Source organism: Onychostruthus taczanowskii, unplaced genomic scaffold (assembly GCF_017590055.1).
Source record: "Onychostruthus taczanowskii isolate IOZ18803 unplaced genomic scaffold, ASM1759005v1 scaffold22, whole genome shotgun sequence".
NCBI classification, from domain to species: Eukaryota; Metazoa; Chordata; class Aves; order Passeriformes; family Passeridae; genus Onychostruthus; species Onychostruthus taczanowskii.
In genome coordinates, this window is record NW_024499462.1 from 12,041,041 (window position 1) to 12,068,611 (window position 27,571).

General features: G+C 40.2%; 1 protein-coding gene across 3 annotated transcripts in view; it reads right to left on the reverse strand.

Moving 5' to 3' along the window:
* Window positions 1-23,079, reverse strand: part of VCL (vinculin) — a 55,809-nt gene extending 32,730 nt beyond the window's left edge. For 2 of the 3 annotated variants that reach the window (XM_041404907.1, XM_041404908.1), the window contains exons 1-2: window positions 22,655-23,079; window positions 4,127-4,197 (exon numbers count right to left, since the gene is read on the reverse strand). In XM_041404907.1, coding sequence (XP_041260841.1) covers window positions 4,127-4,197; window positions 22,655-22,822 — 239 coding nt within the window. In that variant the 5' untranslated portion in view covers window positions 22,823-23,079. The remainder of the gene's footprint in view (window positions 1-4,126; window positions 4,198-22,654) is intronic. The other variant, XM_041404906.1, reaches the window with a different exon arrangement.
* Between the last annotated feature and the right edge of the window lie 4,492 nt (window positions 23,080-27,571).

Below are 27,571 nucleotides of genomic sequence, written 5' to 3' on the forward strand. Positions count from 1 at the left end.
ATTATCATTACCAGCTCTTTTTGGGAGACATCTGCTCAGTGTATCAGATGGCAGAGGCTCCTAACCAAGCAAGAAAATGCTGCAGGACTTCAAGGCAGAAAGTGGAAATGGTCTGCTCATCACTATGCAATGCACTCAGTTGTGTTATCAAAGTCAACCCACTCCACTAAATTACATTTCCATGCCTGCTTCTCACATTTATTCTTTTCAACTCTGCCAAGAAAGGGATTAAACAAATCACCTATTCAGCATCTCAGAGCTATAGGCTCAGAAATACTTAATTTCCTACAGTTTAATTTCATGGCTGTCTGTTTAATACTGATACTTATCTCAAGGCTGCCTTTTTCATTTGTTAAGACAAGAATTACCATAAACGCATATTGTACCAGAAGCCACCATAATTAATGAAAATAGTGTTTCTAAAGATTCAAGGTTTTCTTTCAGAGTTTTTAGGGTTGAACCTCTTAAAGCTAAATATGAATTTCTACAGTATAATGCCTATTTTGTATAAACTTCCCAATGCACTTAAAATGCTTCAGGAGTGTAAGCTGTGTACAAGAAAATCATAGTGGTGTTTGAAAATCAGACATTTCAGCCCCTACAAAGCACACATGCTAGGAAGCAAAAGATTAGGATTCATTTACTTCCATGAAAAAATCCCAACTAACCAACCAAAACAACAACACAAATGACCAAAGCCCCTAAAAATGCAATGAACCACTCGTTCTATCACAAGAATCAAACGTTCAGAAGTTTAGAACAGAAGTTCTTTGCTATGTTGACATTTCTAATCTCTGTATTATGTTGAAACATAAAAAAAGCCAACAGCACATCTTAATAAAAAAGTGTATTTATTTTTGAGGCATGATTACAATAAAGCTATCTTAACACCAGCCAAATTCTTTGTGGGGAAGACACTGGTCACAATATTTCTAACCACACTACTTTGGATAGTCAATCCACTTCATTGCTGTTAAATGTAGTCCTTACAAAACATGAGGGGGGAAAAGTAGCTTATGCTAAACTATCATTTTAATTTTTAGGTTTTAGGATTAACCTCTGCTTTTTCGTAAGTTTGTTTTCCAGTTTAACCACTACAGTTTAGATTACTTGCAGTACTAGAAATACAAAGTAAAAAGCAAATATTTTACATTAACAATAATTTGTTAATACAGATACCAGCATTGCAGCTACAGCTCAGCTACCAAAATAATGTTAACATAGAATAGCATTATTGATTGATTTGTTAAATGAGCTTGTCCATGAAAGTAAAACTTTTATTCTCAGTGTAAACAAACAGTGTAACCCTGTTCTTTGCCTACATACTGCAGTTCTTCAATTCTTTGCAAGAGAAACTTAACAAGTAATAGGAACACATTGCAAAACATCTGATGTAAATTATACTCATTACTTATACTCCCTGGTGATTAAGACAATTAAGATAAAGAACTCAGCATTTTTTAACTCTAAGTCAACAGTTCCAATGTGGTTTATGTCAGTAGCAAGTGAAGGGAAGCATGATAGCTTTTCAGCAACCAGCAAGTTATTTTGCTGCTCAGTCACACTCCTACTGAAAAGCTTTACAGATTACCATAATATATATTTATTCTGAACCCTTGATGACTGTATCAAGTCTTTCAAAATAATAAACAGACCTCTTCATCCTCCAGGACTGGTGATCCTTTTGAATGGAGGAAATACGAGCAGGGAATGCAGAGCTAGCACATGTGCACTGCTTCTTACCCATCATCCACGCACCAGTACAAATTCTGCCAGAGCACTCCCTTAAAAAGGAATGCCAATTCCTGAACTAATGCTTTAGAAACAAGAATTCCCTCTCAGGAAAACAAAACCAAAAAAAACCTCATCTGTTTCAATTCTGTCCTTTACAGCAGTAAAGGATAAGGCTCCCTTTGTAGCTCACTTGTGACTACCATCTGTCCCCACAACCAAGACACCCAGGACAATACACTCCCCCCGTTAACAAGAAACTGTTAACTTGCACTAATTCATTTTGATATAAACTCCAGATTAACAAAAACCCACAAATGAAACATGCTATTCATAAAAACCCTAAGTCATGTTACTCCATCTAGGATAGTAACTACTCTGTGGAGTGGGTATCATTACTCTGACAGACATAATTTGGTTCCCATTTTACATAATATCACAGCTCATGCAGTCATGAATTGCTGCAGAAAAAGTTCTTGCACCCAGCATAAAGTGGTACTATTCAGCAGTACTTGTGTCACATATCTACATTAATTTAATTATTCAAGTCTTGCACAATTTGCTACATTTTGATCAAAGGCTTAATACAGTATAGCAATTTTTTAAAAATCTATTTTCCTTAATCCTTTACTTGTCTAGGTGAAGAAGAAGCTGGAAATTAACTAGAAATTCCACACATGAATTCACAAAATGAGCACAATCAAACTTCCACATTTGCATACAATTCATCAAGAAGCAAGAAAAAAGCTTTGATCTCATTTCATGAAATAAACACTCCCCTCAAAAATCGAACCCCCCTGCAGCCACACAGGATCGCACACCAGGAACACAGCATGATAAATGCTGTAGTGGTTTGTATCAAAGGCCCATTTAGCTCAGCATCCTGTCTCCAACAGTAGCTGCAAGTAAAAGCCTAAGGAAGGTTAAAAGCAGGATAAGCATTTATCATGCTTCCTCTAGGCACTCTCCCATCCTTCAACTATTTTCAGTTCTTGGGACTTCCTGCAGTTTGTGCATTTGATGACCCACAATGGATCCCTCTAAGTACTTAGCTATTAACCTCCAAACCCACATGAAGAGTTTTAACAGTACACAACCAGCTGTACAAAGAATCTCTCCCTACTGTTGGCTTACAAACTGCTACCTTAAAGCAATTTCCCCCATGAAGTTCTGCACAGGAAAAACACAAGTTTTCACCTTCTCCATGCAGCTCATACTTCCTTAGACATTGTCAGGGCCTCAATCCCCTCTGTCACTTATCCCAGGCTGAAGAGTTCCAGTCTACTCAGCTTTGCCTTATACAGAAGTAATTCTAGGTCTTTGTTCTCTAAGCCCTTCTATGAGCTTTTCCAGTCCTGCTACAACCTTTCCAAATTTGTGTGACTCCCAGGACACGCAGTTTTCAGGCTGGGGAACAAAAATATATTGTGACATTTTGATCTCTCATTCTTTGATGATAAACCCAATGTTTTATTTACTTTTACATAATGAACAGGTAAGGATGCTCTCACCAATGTACAACAGCTCCAAGACTTTGCTCACTATTGGTAATGGTCAGCTCAATCATCCTATCTGCCATCAGACCTGCTGCTCTCCCAAGCATGCATAATTTCAGATATTTAAAAGTAATTTAATCCACACTTAACATCAAGTCACTTTCTATTAATAAGGTACTGTAATTTCCCAGTGTCATCCATTAACCTCTCAGCCTTGGAGTCACCACTAAGTCACCACACCATAAGACTTGGGGTCACCACTAAGTACTTTTGCCTCACAAGTCAGCCTGGTCTCCAGAACATTTATTAACATGGTGAAAAGCACAATCCCAACCAACACTGGACAATGCTAACAAAGAGGTTCCTATTGGTAGTAGAAGAAAGTTTCTTCAGTAGAAGTCTGTCAGGTGGCAATAAGCAGCTTGGAAATTCCACAACAAGGTGTGATGTAGCATTTTTAAGGCTTAAGGCAACAGAAGGACAAAGTCAACTGTCCTTTACACCAAGATATAGAATTAAGAATATCTGCTGTAAGGGGACTGTCTATTACACCGTTTGCAGTGAGTCACTGCTCTTCAAATGTTTTAGATTTCCAGGCAGTTATGCTATCAGCTGCCTATACTGACAAATTCACATTTTCCCATCAGCCAAATAAATAGAAAAAGACAGACACCACATTGTCTCTGACACTTCAGACAAACCTACAAGAGCACACAGCTAAGCATCACTGTTACCCTGATTAATTTTTGTAATTATTTTTAAAGGAAGAAATACCATATATATGTACTCATATATACAAAATGTAACAAGACAAACCCCTGCTGCCAAAGAGGTTGTTCCTGACATTGGAACAGATTTCCTGTACACACAGTATAAGATTTACAATAAAATTAGTTTACTTGATAAATGCTGGTGGCATATCCCTTTTCAAGATCTGGTCTTCTGTTGTCTGCACAGTCTCTTTTCCAACCTGCAGGAGAAAAAATACACACTTAATCAAAATTTCAATGTCAAGGCCAGATAAAAGCCAATACTGAAATTTAAAAAAAAGCTTTTTACTAATGACAGCTCCTTTCACCAGGTTCCTGTTGCTGTGTCGACTTTTGAGATCACTATATACTGTGGTTAACTTAATCCTTTAGAAATGGTATGTTGTTTCCTATGAATATCTCTAAATTAAATTAGGACACACCAACACACTTCTCCCTCTTCCTACTCTCCATAGAAACAATACTGTTTTTTCCTGCACTTAGTTGTAAAAATTTAATCTCTGAAGGTTTCCCTCTGAGCTAATCTCCACAAGTCAGAAATCAAATTCAAAGATAAAAAAATTTACCCCCCCTTTTGCTAGCAACTTAGTCTATTAGAAAAATGTAGTTAATTACTGAGAATGCACCCCACATCCACACCATCCTTTCAGCAAAAAATAATTATGCAGAAGCCAATAAAGAGAGTAAGATCTGGAGCTTTCTATACACTAGCTCTTGTGTTACACAATAGAAGTCTTTATAATTGGTAGCTGACTCTCTGAACTGTGAGATCACCAACTTGACAAAATATTTCCAGCTCCTTTGTTCGCTGTATTTTCCAGCTGAATAAGCTATTCAGAAAGGCATCACAAAGCAGAAGGTCTTTAAACCAGACACCACTTTGTGTCAAGAGCTGCCAGACCTGCTCAAGCTAGACAAGATAGCCCTGAAAATCCCTGATCAGCTGGTGCTTAAAGATTCACTGGGTTTGGACAGAAGATGCAGTGTGTCAGTATGCACAGCACTTGCCAATTCTAATGCCTTACAGCCTTCCAGAACCACTGTTTCCTTGCAAATTTTTGCTGCTTGCCAAAAACTGTTTCCCTGGTCTGCTCCTTTTCAGAGGAGCTTCACAGAAGTCCGTTGGCCTGAGTATTTTATTTGCTTCAAAGAGATTGAGCCTTGCCCACTTAATTTTTTTTTTGGACACAAAAAATTGAGTAATTCCCAGTAACTCTGGATTACACATTGTTAGACAAAAGATTCTCACCAGGTGAAAATTAAGAGCAATACTATATTTACAAGAACCATGCCTTCAAGATTTATTTTTCTGCAGCTGCACCAACCTGCATACAGTTGAGTATATTGAAAAAAGTGTAACTTGAAAGAATGCAAAAAATAAAGCTTACAATGTGGGGGGCACTTCAAGTTGACAGTCATTTTAGCAGTTATTTTATACTGGGCAGGTGTATTAGACCATACAAAAAGCATTTAATCACTCACTCTAGAAAGGACAAGTTTCTTCCATAAAAGAACAGATCCAGGTTCAGTAATCAAAGAAGCATTATCAACTAATTGTAGGCAGATGTATATCTACTTTATATGTCTATAGATGCACATATATATATACACACACATGGACTTTTTTGCTATAGCAAGCAAAGCAGCCACATAGCTAGCTTTAGTCTTCAAATAGCAGTAACATATAGGATAAGAATCAACTCCTTCTGTGGTTTGGGGGTTTTCTGTGGAGACTTTTAACCTCAAAAACTGTCCCAAACTCCAATGACATTTCTCTTCCAAGTCCATCCATATCCTCAGTGCTGCATACCACAAAAGGGACACAAGATTTCCAGTAGCTTCAATGGTGAATCAATTAAAAAGGTCCACTACCTTTCTAGTAAAAAGGACTTTCAACCTTGTTTTAAGCACCAACAGAGAATGTACTCCTGAACTTGTTTAAATATAAAACATTGTTTGCATAGCTGTTATTTAACCTTTCCAGTTCTTGCTCTTTGCAGTCATTGCCAAGGTATAGAAATGGCACGTAAAAAACAAATGTACTCCACATAACATTTAACAGGAGAAGCCTCAAAATATGAAGACATTAATGAGTAAAAATACACATCCACAAAAAAAAGTTTAGTGGGTTTGTTCTTCTAGCTTTGTGGTTAGGGGTTTTTGTTGCTTTGTTTCCTACTTAGTTTTCACAAGATCCTGTTTCTTCAGATTACACTTTACATGGCCTAAGCAAGTTTTGGACACATTGCAGTGTAACACAAGGTAACAACTACCCTCTTCACAGTCCAATACCAAGAAAATGAGGATTTTTTTTTCCCCTTGAAGATGCAGTATCTACACATTCCTTATTTCAGACAGGTAGCTTGTCCAGCTTCATGCTAATATAAAACAATCATCTGAGAAACACATTTTATTTCTAGCCAACAGTACACATGTAGAAAAAAATGACAGGATTCCTGCTTTGGTTTTGGATATTCTGACCTCCTAAGATGATCTTTCCTTAACTTACTGGGAAGTGACAGAGTGATACAGAAGCTTCTGCTATTACACAGTGTTGGAGTGGCACTTACTCATGGTTCCAAAGAAACTGCCCTGACTAACAGACTAAAATAACCATAATTTCAACATGCACATTACAGAGTAAGGGGAGCTCTCAAGCAAACCTGACCAAGACAGTTTCCTAGTTACAACTTCTACCCTATATTAATTTCCAAACTCTGTGGAGATGACAGACAAATCAGCTGAATAGAGTGAGCTACTTTCCTTCTTGCTCCCTACCAAAAAAGCAGGGAACAAGAGGCAGACAAGTCAAGAAATTTAAAGGAAATGGGACACACAAAAGTCAGAGGTCATATGTATGGCTGCTGAAAAACTTGCTAGGAATGCAGCTATAAGCAGGAGGAAGAGATTGAGATTTCCTGCTCCTGCTTTTAACCTTGTTTTTCAGTCTCCTGCAAGTCCTATTTGCCCCTGATTAGTATGAAACCAGTATGCTTTAGGCTTTCTGATGTGGAGAATTTTCTTCATGGAAAAGAAGGAAAAGGTTTTCTGGCCAAGTTTCTTCCTTATAAGCAGTTTTACTGTTTTTTGTCATATTTGCTTCTACTGCAGGAAAAATAAGACAAGGTCCCTTGCCCACCTTCTTAGCCTGCCAGATATAGCAAACAACACCTGCTTAGTGAGAAGGAGAAATAACTTCATCTTCTGTAATTCCATGAGAGTTTGTTTAAACAGACAAGCACCCAGTAATATCTAGCCCTTTTTACTTCTGCAGTTTGAAAGCAAAAACTGCACATATAACATCAAATAAAAGACAAAAATAATTAAGATGGGAGTCCAAAGTTGATTAAGAGTAATTTTATTTTTTTTAACAAAGATTCCTCTGAATGCCTCTGTTAACAATACTAGTTTGACCATTTGCCAAATGCTGGAAGAGACATTTTCCTCACAGCTTATATGATTTCCTCTGTTAAAAGGGAAGATGACCTTAGAAGAATTAGTTCTTGCAATGTTCCAGAAGCTTAATTTAAAACATCTGTCATTTTAGCAAGGAGCCTAAAAATATTCCTTCACCATCATCCAGGGAACACAGAACAGCCCTGGCTGTCACCCCCATGGCTCCCCCAAGAAATAAGCTGAAGTATGAGTTTTGCTTGACAAACCCAAGTGCCACACAAAGTGATCTAAGTCTGTATGCTGTCAAAGCAACTTTACTAGAGGACAACGCAATAAAAATCCACTCTCTGCTTTATGCATTCATCCATGTCTTGCTTTAAGGAATGACTGCGACACAACAGTAGAAGCATTAAATCTCAAATCCAAAATTGTTTTTTCACCAGTTCAGTCCTATCAAGTTCCCTGCAACTCCTTCACAAATTTCCTTAGATGTCTATCCTGAAAAAATAAAATTATTTGCTTTAATTCTACAGTGACAGCAGTCTCTCCTATTGCACAGACACATCTAGAATCCATCTCAAAATGGAATTAACCAGTACTTTCCACACATCCTGCACCTTCAAGTAAAACTGACCTAGATATCGTGACTAGGAACAAAGAATCAAGTTGATCTAGAAGCAAGCCAAAGTTACATTAAATTTATTCTAACTCCCTGCTGGCATAGATGAGATATATTTCAGTCTGGATTGAAATAATATCATGTGGACAGAGAGAAATAAATCCTCATGAAAGAATTTTTAATTCAGGTTCCATACTGAGGGGTCTTACATAAGACAACATAAGGAAAATGATGACTGAAATTTATGATACCCAGCTGTGAATCCTATACCTTTCAGAGTTCACTCCTTGGACAAAGCTTGTCCACTGAAGGTCTAGAAAGGAGGGCCTTTATCCCACACTGATTCAGAGAGCAGTTTGTCTCAGTGGCTTCAGAAGTGGCAAGGGCTCAAAAAGTACTTTCCAATTGTTCCGTTTTCCTTTTCTGAAACCAGTCATCAGAGCCCAATTACATGGAAAGTTTTTTGGAAGAAGCTCTGGCAGGAAAGAGAAGCAAAACAGGACTTGGCTGTTTACCTTTGTACTTAACAGTCACAGGATTTTGGTTGCAACTCCCACTGTAATTAAATACACTGTAAAGAAGATCCAGTTATTGGTATTCCTACCTATTTCACTCAGCTCTTTTAGAAATACAGGTGTTGGAGTGAATGTTTATCATGCCCTAACCCTTAGCTGCCATAATCCATGTGGTAAATCTGTCAAAAGAAGATTGTGTACATCCTGGCATAGCAGCCTAGCACCAAACTTTGTCAGACACAAGTCAAACAGCTTCGGGGTACATCAAGAAATTACTTTGTCTCATCTGAGTTTACAAGTCACTCAAAAATTATCATATACAACCAGCTTCCAGTAAAGACAGGACTTTTGCAAACTCTTAACAGAAAAGTCAAGCAATGTTGAAGTGTTTTTGGAAAAATCAGAGTGAACAGGTTTACACGTCACTCCTCACAATCTCATCCTTTGCATTTAATACAACTGAAAAAGTGAGTCTTAAGCTGCAACTATTTTTTTTTAAATACAAACTTCTGTTTTTCCTTCACAGGCTCTCAAAAGCCTTTAAAAAAGCAATCTCTTCATCATTCTACTCATCTTGCTTTGAATTATAAGTAGAATTGATATGTCACTTGCAATCAGCAAGTTTACCACTGATTTAAGAAGCTTTAGAGCTTTCTACTTCTCTGGCCAATATAGAGATGGAAAGAAGTCCAAAGAAATGTGCAGTTAAATTCTCCTCCTACTTTCAGTTTACACCAAATGAACAATGCACATATCCCAGCAGTGAGCCAGTCCCAACTCTGGCTTGAAGCCAGGCCCATGCTAAAGAGGCAGGTGAATCAGAGCCTATCATCCCCTTGTCCTTTCAGCCAGCATGGAAGCTGTGTCCTGACTCCTGGTTTTCTCATGATTCCCCCGCAGACTGCATTCCAGCCATAGCAAGGTACAATTCCAAAGTCATCTGGTAAGCAAATTAGAACACACCAGCCATGTGGTCCGCAAGAGCAGCAAACTGACCTACCTGTCTGTATTGACAATTAAGAAAAATTTAACTGGCTTAAGGCGAAAGAAATCCTGCTGTCCACATAAAATACAGAACTATGAAACAAGAACCATATGGAAAACAGAAAGCAACATCATTTGGATACCTAAAGACTTCTTCATGCTGCTAGTACCTACTAACTCTGTTACGAGTACAGAGCTGAGGCCCAGCTGATTTGGCTAATTACAGGATTCATTTAACAGAAGTTAAGTAAACACATACTGATTATATGATATTTTTAACAAAACTATTATAATTTGGAAATTAGTTCTTTTATCAAAAGAAGAGTTTCTTTTTCCAAACCAGTACTTCAAATTAAAATTACTTTAGGACATTATAACTCTACTTCAGTCAAACAACATAATTCACGTAAGTCATTGCTAACCCTTGAGCATTTACAAAACTCACCAGGAAAAATAAGATACAGCAGCTGTAGTCTACAAATGAGATTGAGAGCTGCAAACAGCTACCCTTACAAGAAAATCTAAAGGCAACACCACATACCAAACAGCGCTGCAGACTCCAAAAGCTCTTCCAGTTTCATGTACTCAGATCTGTGGTCAAGAATTTCAGAGCACCTCGTAACATAAATCCTGCTGCATGTGTATACACATATTAGTACTGTACTAAAAGATAACACAATTTTAGAGCTAAGTTTTCTCATTATTCAGATGCCTGTCTGAAAAACAAGAAACCAAACACCATGATTCTGTTGGTAGATTTACACCACCTTTGACAATTTGCTACTATCTACATACTGCAGAGGACTTGGTGGATGAGGATCTCCATCATGCCCCAGTAACTCAGATGTATCCTGCCCTCCCAGCATTTGAAGTCTTAAGTAGAAGCATCCTGAAACTTTACTAATCTTGAGGCTTTTTGGCCCAGTTGGCAAGAGACTAATAGTAACAAGTGCCATCAAAGGAAGTGTGCAGATCATATCAAATGGAAGGCAGGTTTGGTTCTTATAGGTAGGGCTGCCTATAAGAATCTGTGATTCTGATACAGATAAATATTGTACTGCAGCATCTCTAAACCAATCCAAGTTATAGCTACACATAGATAATAACTGAGTCCACCCAGTCAGTTTTTTCCTCCATCAGAAGGATAAACTAACTTCTTATTGTTGCACAGATCACAACGTAAGTTAGTATGCCACTTCCCCACATGTTGGCACAGATATTCAAGAAGCTAAAAAAAAAAGCAAAGACAAAATGTGTTTTCTATTACTTTTTGAGTAACTTTCAAATGCAGAACAATAGTGCAGTTTTTTTCTCTACTGTTCTGCATCTGAAATTTACTACAGTCAGTAGTAACTGACTGTATCAGCTACAAGGCAGATGCCCAATAAAAGTGCCTTAATTTCTCTTTGCCATTTAGTTAACTGCAAAATCTGTCGTTACCTTTTATAACTTATTTTACTCTTTGAAAACACTGCTGATTTGATAGGTATTGCTACCTAAACGAGGCATTTAAGTATGCCACAACTGAAAATGTAGGATGGCTACCAGGCCCTGAATTTTAGGATCTTCCAGTTGTTACATGCTTGTACTGACTTCTGAACACCAGACTATTCAACACTCATTTTCCTCCTTCCACAGAAAGAGTGGCACCACTTCCCTTATCAGCTCCATCCTAGAGCATCAGTGGTTCCAGAGAACAGAATTTTTTTCCCCTAAGTTCATGGCAGGAATGGTTCCCTGCAGGAAAACATAAGAAAAAAACACTCATCTCGAATTCCTTCACTGATAAAGTAATATTTTTCACTATGCTTTTAATATACCGAAAATATCTCTACATGCTCACTAATGTATGACTGAAGCAACAGAAATTCACAGCATTAAATCTTTTGGCATAAACTCTGCAGCAGCAAATGTATCTTGACCAGTGAGATACATGCTACACAGTGTTCTATAGCAATTACCACCTTCTGTAGCACACTGGACAATTTGTCTTTTTATAAGGCTCACTTTACTTTATACCAATGGATTTGTTTGGCCCTGCCATTTTAAGCACAGCATTCTGCACATGCTTGACAGGACAGACAGACTTTATCAGTAGCAGCTACACATTAGAGCTACACACAATTAACCATGAGGAAAAATTAGGTAATATATGCAAGCATCTTGAAGGTTACAGTCCAGTGCCACATAAATATGTAGGCTAAAACTGCTTCTTTAGTTAAGTTCCCATGATTAGCAAAGTGGGTCAAAGCGTGGGTTCACCTATAGCACACAAAAGGAGTAACACTAGTCACTGTTAGTTCAGAAGTTGTAGAGAAGCAAAGCTTCTATAAACTGCTCTTAATTATTTAAATTTGACATTTAATCAAAAAAGACATTAGAAAGTTCAACTTCTTTAAAACAGCTTTTTTTTTTCTTCACTGAAATTTGTTAGCATTTTAGAACTCCATCTTACCAGGCACTCTACAAACACACAGTATCATCCATTTCACATACAACAGTAAACCATAAACTATGTCACATTACAAGAAGGTTAACAAATCAACTCCACAAAAGGAAAAATATATTAAAAGGCCACCCATTTCTAACTATTAAAATCCTCTTAGAAGTTTTACAGACATTAAGGAAAAAATCTTTAAGCCTTGGTGAAATAAATATATTCGAGATGAAGTTTCTGTACTAGCTACTAGACAGGAACTACAATCATCACAGATGTCAAGCTCGGAAGAGGAGGAAAAAAAATAAAAATCAGATCAACAAAGACACATTCCTGTCTTCCTGCTGCACGGGCCATGGCCTCGGCTGAGCTGGTCTGACAGCTCAAGGGCCAGTGGAATCTAGTCTGAGAGCTAAGGAATGCAGGTTTTGCCAGCATTAACTAAGGAGAAATTAAAGAAATCACATGCTCCTTTTTTTTTCTTTACTCAGAAAAACTCAAGTTGAAGTGAAACCTATCTAAAATTTACTGAGGTTCCCATTCACCATGCTTTGATTTTCTTGAGAAAAAAGGAGCATTTTATCGGTGTGGCAAGGACTCAAAGAGCACTTCACTTGCTACAGTTAAGCCAGTGGTTTGGCAATTACTAGGCCTTCACAATCCATTTTTTGTCATTGTATCAGGGCAAGCTAAATAACAAGTGACCTTTTTGCTACTACTCTGTAATTCAAGAGAAACCCCATTTATTCATCTCTGTTATTCAGCACAACTATTGTGCTGCCAAAGCTGCAAAGACAGCTATGCTCGTGAAAGTGATTATTACTGTAGTCCAAACACTAGTCAGTTTAATTTGTTAGCTCACCTAAAAACCCATAAGGGTTATGCAGCAATTTGAAAAAGCAGTACTTGGAAGAAAACTTCTTATAAAGTGTAAAAACAGAAGCTTTTGAAGACTTAGCTGAAGAGCAAACAGACACCTGTACACACACTCAGAGGCTGAAATGTGAAGCACCTTTTGTGATTTATCTTGACCAAAGTTACAAAAATCCCTATGACTTTAACAACAAACATGCACACCAAAACAAGCTAAACTTCCAGTAACTTTCATCCAGGTGCTTGATGCAGCTATCTTTTTCTAGTGATAACTCTTTAGATAAATATTCAGTGCATCACACACTTCAGTATTAAAAACCTGCCCTAAGCAAGTACACAAATGTCTGTTAGCAACTTGCAAGGTTTCCAGAGTTTAAACAGGAAGATTGAACACACTAGCTTGCATACAATTAACAGATTTTTTCATTCAGTTATGTATTACTACATCCCATTTTGCACTGAAGAGCTGAACCATTCCTTGCCTAGGAGCAGACAGGCATCATACTCATTTATAAGAAGTCCATTTGTAAGTTTGTGGTCACCAGGAAGCAAATCCACCCAAAAATGCTCACAGCTCACAACCTATTTGTGTCTCACATGTACTGACTATCAGTCTAGTCAAAGTCAGTTTCTGCTCCTTCTGGCAAGCATTTGTACAGGTGAACAAAACAAAACCTGCATAAGACAAGAAAGTTTTATTAATGCTTCCCTCATCTAATTAATGCTTCACTCATCAGTTGCAACGTGCAGCCTCTTGAAAATTCAGAAAAAGTTTGGAAGCCAGGAGAAGAAGCAACTCAGCTGAAGTTCTAGATGACAGCTTATAACAGCTCCCCTGCTTGACTGGAAGAGTCAGACTTGTGAAACTGAAGAGCTGATAGCAAATGATTTGGCTGATACCAAATGGCTGAAAGATGAGAATGGGCAAGAAGTTGACTCAGCCTTTAACAAACTTCCCATTTTAATGCACCCATTTAAAAAGAAAGGAAACTAATGAATGTTCTCAGCCTATCACATAAGGCTTGACTAAGGTGAGGAGAGTGCTACTCATTAGATCAGGGGCGAGAACTCACGACCATTTCTCATAGTGCTACTATAGCACTTCTGTGACTATACTAATTTATTAAATTAATGACCACAGCTGTTTTCTTGCATGCTTTTCAGCACTGAAGGAAGGGCAGGCTTGTGTCTATAGCTCATGCTAAGGTTCAGCTACTAAAACGAAGCTCAGATTTAATACCATTGTATTTTACTATTCCCACAAACACAAGTTAAACAGTGAGCAATGAGACAAGAACAGCTGCACCATACCCAAGCATTTTAAGCTGCATACACAAAGATATCTGAACATAAAGCTTGTAAAGCCCACCAAAGCAGTACTTTCTCAGCTCTGCTATTCACCATTTTATTCAAGTACTATATGTACCTTAAGTCAAAGATTAAGCATGATACTTGCTGAAATGAAACCTGCTTAAGCCATCCCAAAAATTCAGTTTAGTATGAAAACTGCTTGCCTGTACTTTTCCTTTGACAGACTGTAAGCTGTAATTATTTTTCATTGGTGGATACTGAGGAGCTGAAGGCAGGAAGTGCTCTGCTGTTAGAAACAGGGAAGATTGGGAATGCCAATGACAGATGGAGCAAACATTAGATGGTAGAATTAAGAATCCTGACAGGAAAAAAATAGACAAATCAGAGCTTGAGCTTCAGAACCAACTTTAGCCTCTTCAGGGACTTAACTGGAGAAATCACATAGAATACATTCCTAGAAAGAGAAATTCTGGAGAGCTGGTGCATCCTGATGAGCAGGAGGACAAGTACAAGTGCAGGAGGCCTGCCTGAATGAACAGAGCTCCTGCTGAAGGAACAGAGATGTCAGCTGAGCACAAAGGGATGAGGTCCATCCCAAAGTGTATCTAGAGTTGAACCTAGTGAGGGCCATGAAAGACAAAAAATGCCTGTGCAAATACAGCAGCAAAATAAGGACTAGGTAAAATGTGGGCCCACTGTGGGATAGGTGCGGATGCCTGACCACAATACAAAAAACTATGTGCTCAAAGACTTATTTACCTGCCTTTTCTGAGAATATCTGCCTTCAGCAATCCCAGGTCCCTAAAATAAGCTGAGAGCTTGTCACAAGAAAAAGATATATTTGCTGAAAGAAGCTCAAGTTACATTTGCTATTCTGTGGATTTAACCACTGATTTAAAATGCAATGCAATGTTATTACAATAGGTCTCTTCATAAGTATCCTAGGCCAACACCAACAGAAACAGCTTGTTTCTTTCTCCATTCTTTACTGGAGAAACCCAGCATGAATCATCAGCCTCCTTCCCTACCCATGAAGCCAGAATACTGGGAAACTGTTCCAACACTTGCTTTTTCAGTGAGGGAAACAGTTAGATATCATCATAACTAAGAGTCAACGAGCTGACAGTTTCAGAAACTCTGGAATGGCTTTGATAATGAAGAGGTTTTTTGGTTTTCTGCTTTTGTCCCCCTTCATTAGCCACTATTATCCATTGTTCATTATTCATGCTGTAAACAGCTCTCCTGAAGTATCAGAACAATACTGACTTTTGAATAGGAGATGTGTTACAAAGTGAATTGTTCAATATATTTTGACACAAATCTTTGGTTCTAGTCTCAGGATACGGACAAGTACAAGTCATACCTCAGTACGCTTTAATTTTTAGGAAAAGTAAGCAAAGGAAAGGTTTGTCTCCTCTATTGATTCTCTAGTCAGTCTTTCATATCCTCACAGATGCACTAGGGCCTGATTTACTCCAGGGACAAACTGGACCTACTTCCAAGTACTATGCATGTAGGGTCATGCCTCCATTCTCCCCCCTCCCAGCTCAGTTTTGAGCTACTGGGATTCTCAGCTTGTGTTTAGAAGAGATCCTTATTGATGAAATATCTGTAATGGAAAAGAAAATCCAGCCTTCATTTGATCATTTTATCTCTCCATGCAGCAAGTCATCTTGTATCCACAAAGCATCTTCAGAAATTAAGGTAGCTGCAATATTCATTCATCTGCTCTATTTCCATGGTACAACACAAGCTGTTACACCAGTTACAGGACAATATTTGGAGTTAATTCTCTTTCACCTCTTGTCATACAAATTAAGGAAGAAATTATACATCTAACATTACAATTAATGTGGTAGATAAAATTTAATAGTTATACAGTCACAAAATAAAAGACACTTCACTGTTCAAATTCAACAACAATACTCCCATGGCTGTGTTTAAAGACAAATGTCAGGAAGGCTATCAATTTGCAGAAATGAAGAACTGTGTCTGCAGTGAAGTTCTGTATCAAGAACTGCTTCTCAGCATTTGACAGAGCAAGTGATAGATTATAATTTCTGCCACAAAAGGAAAAAAATTCTATTGCAATACTTGCAAAGTACTCTGTGTTCTGAAGGTACACATTTCTGACCCATGTTTTGTTTGGGTAATTTTTTGTTAACTTCTAAAAGGAATTCCTCATCTGCAGTCCAATATCATTACGTGGAGAAAAGTATCTTCCCATTTCAAAGTACAAAGCAAAACTACATCACTCTCTAAAGTTACAAGACATGAGGAAGAATAAATTGCTAAAAACACTGGTCCTTAACACAGGTTTAACTCTTCCCACACTGGTGTATTTGACTTATGCAGAAAAAAGCATTTAATAAGTTTTTCAAAACAGGAGTGGTATTCACTAGATTCTTGGCATATGGAACTTTTTAGTCCAACTGCCACTTAAAGACTATGCACTCCACAATAATAGTCTCAGTTTTTATGTCCACAAAAGCAAGCTGCATATGAGGAGACATTAACAATCTCTATGTACATTTAAAGGAAGAGAGAACAAAAGATTCCTTTTAAAGCTGATGGAGCAAACTGGAATAAATTAAGTATCCAAACACAATAACACGACAAACAGATTATTCCATTCAAATAAGAAACTAATTAATCACTTATGTAAAGACAATTCCTAACAGATAAAAGCAAGAAAGAAGTTTATGATGTGCTTTTGTTATTACAAAGTTGCTTTCTGTCTGATTAATCACTCTTCACCCAGCCCCTCCCATACATACACCCTAATGGGGTTTTTCCACTTTTTCAGAGCACATGGCCACAGTTCCCAGAATGGTAAATGATCCCTGAAAAAACTGCTGTACACTGAAGGACATTCCAATAAAAAAAAGAAGGAAATTATTATTATTTGTAAAACACTAATGACAGTCTTCTACTACTCATAGGTAAGACCTAGAAAGCTGTAGTGAAAAGACATTCTGTCATGAGATCTTCAAGCTTATTCTAGTGCTCATTCACTTGTCATTAATTTTGAGTTCTGTACAGTTCAGATGATCTGCTCTATCAAGCATTTCTTTCAGCTTCAAAATGTAACAATATAATAAACAGGAAATGGGGAGGCACAAATCTATACATATCCCATGACAAGTTACAAACATCAAGGAAAAATGCAAAAACCACAACCCCCTTGAGAATCATCTTGTGCACTGTGTAGAAATTCAGCAAGGAAAAAAGCTTATCTTTTTCCTTTCTTCTCTGTCCTTTTCCAAGATGTATAAAAATATTGCAAGCTAATTTTTCTCCTCAAAAGAGAGAAACACTAAGCTGCTCACAACAGCTCAGTCCTCTCTTTGCAGCCTGAGTTACAGGCAAGTCAGCTATGCCAAAATAAAACTTAGGATGATAAAGCTGTTTTACCATCCACTATCCTCAACAGTCAGACCATTTCTCCTCATTCCAGGTGTTATCTGTGTATTTTTGACTTTTGCTGCTGGAATCATGACAAGAGTTCAAGGCAGGCTATATTCTTCACAAATTCATTTAAACAGGTGATTTCCAAGCTGGTGGTTTGCAGGTGTCAGTAGGCAATTTACAGCCTGTCCAGGGAAGATGGATAGCCCTTTCCAAATGGCCCTACAACCCCAGGCAACTTGTCACCTGCCAGAGGCCCATGGATGCAGACAGAACATGCCAGCGGCCTCAGGTGATTACTGCCTGTTCCTCTGCTGAGACAGGACAGCTGCTATAGCTGCAGTACATGCAACACTCCCACAGTTAACTCTTTGGTTCAGTTTAAACTTTATGTCTCTGCCAAAGCACTGGCATTAAGTTCCATTTGTTTTAATAACTATCTGGGTAGTTGTGCCTAGATGGGGTGGACTTCAGCTGGTAGTAGTTTAAGGAGACCGACCTCACAACTGCAGGAAGCCACAAAAACCTTTCACCCACATGACTGACCCAGGAGTACAAGGTCTTCTTCCCATCAAGTACAATCTCCAGTCAAGCTTAATCTTACTCTAGACTGCTTTTATTTACATTTTAAAATAGTACTTGGCCCAGACCTACTTAAAGGAAACATCTGATAAACCCTAACTATGACACAGGAGATTTATAATCTAAGAGACCCTTCCTGATGATTAGCCTGACCTAGTCAGGCCTCACCCAGCTAGTCACAGTATCTGAGATACAGAAACGTATCAGTAGTGTTTCATAAGCCTCCAAACATCAGTAAGTAAATAAAGTCATATCACAGCATCCAACAATAACATCTTCTTGAGGAACGTGGTCATCAGCAATTTAGTAGAGAGTAAAGCAATTTTTTCCCATTAAAAAATAATATAATAGAAACCGGAAGCATATAGACACTTGTGAAACAGACACATATAAAAGACCAGCACAGAGGACGGAATGCCAGAAGTTGGATCATCAAATAGACAAACGCTTTTTTCAGAGCAGATATCTGTTCTGAAAGATCTCAGTCACTTCACTTGTTACCATTATTGTCTTAAATCTTCCATTATGAGCAGTTCATAGGACTATCACTTTGCTCAGATGCCCCAAGCTCTATGAAAATTAAGGACATGAAAACAGGGTAAGTCTCAAGCAATTGGTCTCAGGTAAAGCAGGTCTTTTAGGCCATTGACCTCATTCAACAGCCCAGACTGAAAAACCAACACCTCCTTGAGCTGCTGAGCCTGCTCCAATATCTTAAATTGTGTGCTTCCCAACTCCCTTCTACTACCTTAATTTTCATGCAGAGAATTACAACCCAATCTCTCAAAGTCAGCAGCTTCACCCATGGTATTGCTGGCATTTGGCAGAGCAACAGCAACAGCGCTCTGAGGCAGCTCTGTGTGAAAGAGCAGAGAAGTGACCAGAGCGGGCTATGCCTGTACTGACGGAACGCCAGGATCCACACAAAGCACTGTGGAGCTACAGCCTCAGAGCAGGATTTGCTTTCTGTGTTTGGCAATGATATAACACTGGTCTGAACATAAATGCTTGTAAATTCACTACTGCCAAGCAGCGACCTTTTTTCTCGTCCATGAAATAAAACCATGTATATAATGCGTTGATTTACCATTTCCTGCATTATCATCAGCCATCCTTGATAAAAATCCCAATTTTTAAAATAGGCTAAAAGTCTGGTGAATTACTAAAAAATAAAACAAAAAAAAAAAAAAACACCCAAAACCAAAAAACAAAACAAGAAAACCAAACAATTAGGGGGGGAAAAGCCTGAAACAACTAGAAAATCACCACATGGTTCATTTCTTCCCTGGGAAGTTTGACTAGTTAAAACTCAATTTCATTTCACTCTCCTCTAAACTAATAGGATATTTAGCAAGCTCAAAATTATGCCATAGCTATTAGGTAGCCTTGACTATTACCCAGCACCAGCATCACTTCTGTTGACTTACAGTGTCACATCTTTTAGATAAAATAAATACCAAATGCCAGCCTTCCCATAAGAGGCACAAATCCACTACAAATATAAGCCAACACAAACATTAATATTTTCAGTTAAAAGGAGGACCGGTTTAGTACATTCATAATATTGTGGTATCTGAAGCCTCTCCCTCAAATTCCTGGCTCCAGTCAAATTTGATTCCTGCGTAAAAAAAGATTCTGATGCTTACCTCCACATTATATTTCTGCACAGGCAACAAGGACTTCACCCCACAGTTAAGAAACTTCATCAAAATGCTTCAAAACCATTTGAGAATTATTGTGCAAAAGCTATTCCCCAACAAAATGATCACAGTGCAGTGGAAGCAAACTGTTGCACACTGAGAACAGAATACCAAGTCTTTCTCTGGTATTTTACTACAGCAATAACTAACTTGTAAAAGATTTAATTATTTCATTAACTTCAGCAATGACTTTGACTATCTCTTCTCCAGGTTTACTTCACAATTAGGTTCTGACAAGGCAGTATCTCTAGGACTGGTCCACTTGAGCATGCAAACTTGACATTAAAAAAGCCATGTAATTTAAGATGGCTTCAGGCAAACCTTGAAATACAACATAACCATTAATGACAGAAAATAAAGAAATGCATGCCAAAGGAAAAGTTCTCTTACAGAGATCTCTAGTCAGGGTATTTAGGAGGAGGACCCCCTTCTGACTCATCTAATAGTCCTAATGTAAGACTCTCATATCTATCAACCTCTATTCCATCTTGAATAGTGTATTGTGCTAGCCCCATCTCAGGAATGTTCAAATTATTACACAGAGGTCCTTCCTTATAGCCATGTAGTAATTTCCTAGCCCATTTCCCCTCACAGTACATCTTCTAGGTCTTCAACAAGAATGGGTCTCAAAACGTCAAACACTGTTACCAGCAATTACACACAGATATGACTGTTAAATCAATTAAATATTACATTTTCCAAACTGCAGAACCATTACTCTAGGCTGGGTAAGAACCCTGAGCACACAGCAAGCAACATGAGCCAGCAGCCACATTACTCTCTTGGTTGCACTGATAACTCCATCTTTGCTGTCACCTGGGAAGCCACCAGAAGGCTCGTAATTTGAGAACCTGTCTGCACAAATCCTCCTGCTCCTGTGAAACTGCTGTTTCATAAATCACCTTTACACTTCAGAGAGATGCACTGAAACAGAGCTCCAGATAGGGAACAGAACTTTAATTCTGCATTTTTCCTAATATGAACAAAGGTGTATTTTAACAGATCAAGGAATCCTCCTGGTAATTACCACCTCAGATTACACCACTTCTATTTGCATTTTGTGAATAAACACAGAAAAAATAATTCAACAATCTTTCCTTTTATCAAAGTAGCAGGCAAGAAGAGAAAAACAGAGGCTTCCAAAACAGTCCAAAATTAAAGAAGAGTTAGCACTAGCAAGCTGTAGAAGGAAATGAAATTCTGCATTTCTCTAATAAATGAAATTTTATCAAGTTTCTTTTGAGAGAAAGGTGGGGTGAGAAAAAATAGTCACACAACTCAGTGTTACAGGGCTAGCTCAGAGAAGCAAAGCATTATTCCAACGTCTTCCTTTCAAGGAAAAGTATTTCATACACACAGACTTCGCACCCTTACAGCCAAACCACCTATTACATCAGTGAACTGCTGCAGAACAACTGTTCTTCATAAAAAGATGGGTGTCTGCTATAGTCAGCAAGAAGCACAAGTACTCTAGACAATCTGTAATATTTATAGCCATGGCGACCAAGAGACCTAGTTACACTGGAGTAAACTGCAAAACCTCCAAGTGGCAAGTTATTCTAGCAGCAGCAAGCAGTACAGGCCAAAACATGATTAACACATCACATACATTAGTCATCTTGACAGCTTCTTATGCCCACAAGTCTCATGATTTCAGTGCATTCAAACATTGGTTAACAGTGACACAGTATTTTAACTTGCACAGCTATTCATTTTAGGGCAAAGTTTACTGGCAAGAGGTATTTCTTGCTAGGAATTACTTCAGAATTTAACAGGATTCAAAATGAGCAAGGAACACGTGATGTTCAAAAATGTACTCAGTATTTGTAAACAAGCTTAACCATGGTGCAAGGTAAGTATTACCAGGTAATTCTTAATGCAGTAGAAGAGGAGGCAGTGCTCTTCTATATCTAAGAGTGCAGTGCCTTCTATATCTAAGAAAGTATTTCTGCCTTGCAACAGGTCGTTATTCTTTTGTTTATCATAAAAGTGCTAATACGACTAAAACATTTCAAATGTATTAGTCACTTGCACTTCTCATACTGCAGTGTCCATACTGCAAGTACTCAGCTCTTAAAGAGACAAGCTATGCATAATCACTTTCAAGAAGTCGAAAGAGTCAGGGCAAATTTCCGTCACCTTTAGCTTACCACAAGCAGACACTAACTCATACTCGAGGCTAAGTAGCAAGTACAATTTACAGCTCCAGACTTTGCCTGGAAGCCACAGGTCTGTCCCGCCTCAAATTCTGCACTGATAAGGAACGGCCAGCCCTCACCGATTTAAAAATGAAACGCAAAGCCTGAGAGGTTTGGGCTTTGTTATTGGTTGGGTTTGGGATTTTTTGGATAGGCTCACGCCAAGTAAGCATTTTGCCTTTTATAGCGCATACACTTAAAATAGGAGTTTCCTAGGCAGCACAGAACCACACAGCGTATCAGAGCCATCTGTGAAGCGTTTCGGGGCGGGTATGAACCGCAGCAATACCGCGCTTTACTGTGATGCCGCTCCTCAGGTGGGCAAAGGCTTCTTCGCTCCAGGACGGCGAGCAACTCGCTGTTGGGACAACTCACGGCTCCTTCGCCGGCCGGAGCGAGAACAAACGAAGGCGGCTTCCAGGCGGGAGCCGCAGAGGTCCAGACAGCCTTCCAACTTAACCCTTTCCCGGGCCCCGGCACCGCGCCCAGCCGGTCCTCACGGGGCGGCGGCCGGGACACCTGTCCGCGAGAGCCCGGGGCGGGCGGGCGCCGCCGCACTCCCAAGTTGGCCGCGGCGGCCAAAGTCGCTCCCAGGAGAAGGCGCGGAGGAGGCGGGCCAGCCGCCGCTACTCACCCGCACCAGGTTGCTGACAGCGGCCTGCACGGCCGACACGGGGGCGGTGAGGTCCGGGATGGCCTTTCCGTCCACCTCCCCCTCCTCGTGCATGATGACCAGGTGGGAGATCTGCTGGGCCACCGGCTCCAGGATGCTCTCGATGGTGCGCGTGTGGAAGACGGGCATGGCGGCGGCGGGGTGGGGGGGCCGGGGCCCGAACTCAGCACAAACTCCTGGAAAACTCCGTCCCTGCGGGCTGGCGCCCCACAGAGAAAGCCGCGGCCTCCGCGCGAAGAGGAAAAGGAGGAAGAATAGGCAACCAAACGCCCACTCCGAGCTCCTCTCACCCCGGAGCGGAGTGCGGCACACGGAGAAGCGGCTGCCGGCTCAGGCTCGCGGAGGCGGGACTCGAACTCGCTGCCCTCCTGCCGCCCGCTGGCAGCACCCACCCCACACTGGCGCCGCTCCTCAGCCAGGCGGCGGCTTTTCAAGCGCCACAACCCGCCCCTCCCGCGGCTCCCGCCCCCGGCCGCCTCGCCCAATGGCCGAGCCGGGGCCGCCGCTCCCAGTGGCGCAACGCCGCGTCCATCAACATTCCAGAGCCTCCTTCCCCCTCCACCCCCCGCCTTTCCCGCACCGCCCGCCTTCCCAACCAAGCTTGGTTGCGCGGGCGCTGGTTTCCCAGCGTCGAGATGACGTCAGACATTCTGGTGTCCATATAAGGAGACGATTAATGCCAGGGTGCCGGGATCGCGGGGGGCGAAGGCGCTGGGATTCCTGCGCCACGCCCGCTGCCGGAGCGAGTTCGCTCCGTTGGGCTGAGGCGGAGTGTGACCGCCTGGCCGGGCGCGTGGGGCTGGGCCTTGCTGGGGCGGCGGTGGCCGCGGGGAGGTGGCGCTCCTGGTCGGACCCGCTGTCCCCGAGCGCTGCTTGGGGCGCGCCGCTTCGTGCGGGGTGTGCGTCCTCCCCGCAGCCGGTCGTGCGCGGCCCGCCCTGGGCGCGGCCCCAAACGCTTCCGCCCACACAGAGGAAAAGTGGCGAGAGGCTGAGGGCGCCGCTTCTCGCTCGCGCTCCGCTTCAGGTGGGGAGGGCTGTCCCTGCGTCCCGCTCCCCGCGCGCCGCCCCTCAGGGGCTGAGGGGACACGGCGGGACAGCGCTGAGGCGGCAGCGGCCCTGCGGGCGGCGCGTACCGGGAGCGTGAACCTCGGCTTGGGTTTTACCGCTATGATTGGTGGTAACAGCGGGAGCTTGTCTAAATACACTTAGGTGAGCGGTGTGGTGTTGGGAGAAGGAGTGCAGACCGTAGTCGGAGAGGAACATAAATCCCCACTTTCCCGTAGGCTGCCAGTCCCAGCACGGCTCGGGTGAGCCCGTACGAGCGCTGCCTGCTCTCCGAGCACGGTCTCTTGTGGCACTGGCTGCACTCGTAGTAATAAAATAAAACGTGAGCGAGGAGTTACGCTCTACACTTCTTATTTTCTTTGATAAACCAGCACAGGTTCAGATTTGGAAAGTTACTGATGGCTTGTAGGTGTTTTTATCCTCGTGCTGGTGTTTTAAGCTGTAAATCAATGTCCCTGTCAGACTAGGTTGCACTCCGAAGTGGTCCCGAGCAAACAGTGTGTTTTCTGCGCAGTGTTTGAACACAGCCATCCCACCAGAAGACACAGGGACATACAGAAAGAGCAGTTCAGTCAGTACGGCTGGTGTGAGCTCAGGGAGCTCTGTGTAACTTGTACCAGCATTGTCACTGTTGGAGCTACTGGGACAGCTACAAGTTGTAGGCCTAAAAAGCTATGAAAAACAGGTTTTGTGCAGGGTTAAGACATCTTAGCAGCACCTTTAGCTCAGAAGTTTTTTTGTTTTGTTTTGCTTACTGTTCTCTTTTTAGTATCATGGAAATTGTGTGTGTTTATTGAATCTCCAGTAGTAGAAATCATAGTACTAACTTCCATGTTGTACAAGTCCACTTGGTTTGGGAAGAGGTATACCTGTAGGCTCCATAACAGATAATCAAATTATGCTATTGGCATGCAAAACGTAATTACAGTATCAGTCTTTCAGCAATAATGAGTGTTTTAAGTTACTTGAACTGTGCACCATAAGAGTAGCTTATGTTGTTTGCTCTTGGTGTATAGCAGGTACCATTTTTAGCATATACATGCCTAGCAGTACCTCTTTTGCATACTGTGGATCCATAATAATGAGAATAGATAAAAATCCTTCTGGACAGCAGTGTGCAGGATCTGGGAACTGCAAAAATCAATTAGTCCATGTCTAATAATCTGCTAAATTCTGTTTTATGGAAGTATACAAACTTAATAAACCCCACATATTTAATCATTTGGGGGACTTGCACATTAGCAAACCTCTTTGATTAAAAATAATGGCTTTAGGTTTAGGATTGTGTGTACTGACTTATAGCTGAAATATGCATGTTTATGCATATGGCTTTCAGGAAAAAGTGTTGTCTGATCATTATAAAAGGCTGATCTGGTAGCCCAAATAGGTACACTTACTACAGGCAAATTAAAATATAGAACAGATGGAAATTCTGGTGGCCTCCTGGACCTTTTCCTGCCTACAGGACCAAAGTCTGTACTTGTATTTGTGATGTGTTGGCATTAAGTCTTTGTTTCACTATTTCACTTATATTGGTGTAATTTTTGCCCATACAGAAATTTTATTCTTTGTGTTATGTGACTGTACTGCATGTCCATCACTGAAATTTCCTCCATGCTGTTGGTGTGGTTGCCTAATTTTTGAAGCCACATCCAACAAAATTCCATGCAATTAACAGCAATATATGTAACACTGCTTTTCTGGTTGTTGAGTTTTTTTCCTTTTGAAGTACCAAATTTACAAAGTTTTCTCTTTCCTTTGCAGTGTTCACAGCTGTCACATTGATGTCATATGAGTAACAGCTTTGAGGCAAGTACTTTTTTCAAAAAGTTCTGTTTCTTAATGTGATGTGGTTTCCCCAGGTTCATTGGGTCCTAGTAGATTGTTAGAAAGTAATGATAGATTTGATATTTTCTGTTCATAAAACCCAGGGTGGAAATATGATTTCTTTTGTCCTCTTCCAATATAGTGTTGCATATCAAACAAAACAAAGGGATGCAAATTCTCCTTTCTTTTCCACACACTCAAATTGTTAGTGTTATTAAGAAGTAGTATCTGTTATTAGTATGACAGTGGTGAGCAGCATCTCAAGTGCTTAGAATGAAAGGATTAGCTTATGAGGCATTCTTTCCATGTCTTTTATTATTTCATACGAACTCAGGTGAGTCCAGTTAATCCCAGTTCTGCAGAGAACCTGATGTCAGCAGACTCTTCTGCTTACAGAAATCTCCATTGTCATTAGGGGTATAATGTCTCTCTGACCCAAATGAGCGAACAAATTCTCCTTTTTCCACAAGTCTTTTAACAATGCAAAGAAATTCTCTCTTCATTTCCACTGAGGCGAGATGCATGAATACAGGAGCAATAGGCTTAGGTGGAAAAAGGGAGGACACTGTGTGCTTACAAAATGTGTAGCTGCAATGCAGCCTCTGTCACAGTGTCTTTGGGAGAGTTGTGTATCCCATTCCAAGGGTGCATGGCATTGCAGCTGCAAGTGGTGGGAGCAGTGGAACTGAGCTCTTTGCAAAGAGCGTCGTGAACCTGCAGTTGTCTGCCATTATAGGGCATTTTGCTAGTGTTGATACTTCACGGAAATGAACGTGTCTGATTAGCTCAAAGCACTAGCCTCCATTTTATAGTAGTTATTTTCAGTATTAGGTACCACAGCAGAGAAGAATTATGCTTTCTAGGCAAACACACTTGTCTGTGATTAATCACTTTTCCCTGGAATCATCTGATCTTGTTCTTTTACTGCACCAACATTTAACTTTTTTGATTAAAAACTAATTAGCTACCTGAGGAAATTTACAGAAATGTATTTTCATATATTGCATAAACTGGATTGTATAAATGTCTTGATCCTATGAAGATTTAAGCAGATGTTGAAATTTAAGGTTTAGAGTCTCTATTATCAGCTTCAGGAGAATTGGAGGCTACTGTCAATCAGCAGATGTTCTGCATTTCCCTCTTATCAAGCATTAACTGGGTAATCTAAGGAGTTAGCAATGGATGATTGAATTTTAAATAAAAAGGGGGTTTTTTTTCTTTCTGTAGTAATGTCCACCTTAAACATAAATTTTAAATTTGGCATGAGTTTGTTGTAGAATAGTATTATTATACTGATAGCTCTTGTGTGTAGGTGACTGGCACAGGAGGAATAAATTTCATGCCTAATAAATTACAACCTTGGAGAAAGAAAGAGCAGATTACTTAGATGTTTGACAGTGTAACTTCACCACAATGGCCTGTCAATATGCTTTGCCATTATTTAGATGACTTTTGCCATGAAACCAGGTCAGGTTCTATTTAGTTCTGCATATTGGCTGGCTGTGTTCTAGGAACTGCAATGACACCAACACTTCAGAATTTTTATACACTGACTCATCATCAGTCACTATCTGAGCTAGATGGGAGCAGCCAATTCCAACTGGAAAATTTACATCACAGTTGTCATCCAGCTCCTGAATACAAACTTTGTTTCGTCATACAACACCACTTGGTTCCCAGCTGCCCTTCTATAGCTGTGTTCTGTTGCTGTGCAGACATGGTGGGGCTTAGGTCAGCAGAGAAGGCTGCTACCAATTCCCTGCCTCCTGCAAGAGGTTTCTGGCTAGAAGTTCTGCTGGGAAACCAAGAGAGCAAATGTAGTTAATTTTTTTCATCATCTCAGTTACTGTCTCAACTGCACTGAACCCAAAAATTTTTTATAACTAAACTACATTCTGAAGTGGTTTATTGTGGAGTAAGTATCACAACAATTGTAGCAACAAAATTCAAGGAATGCTTTTAAGAATATGAAACATGTAGAAAAGA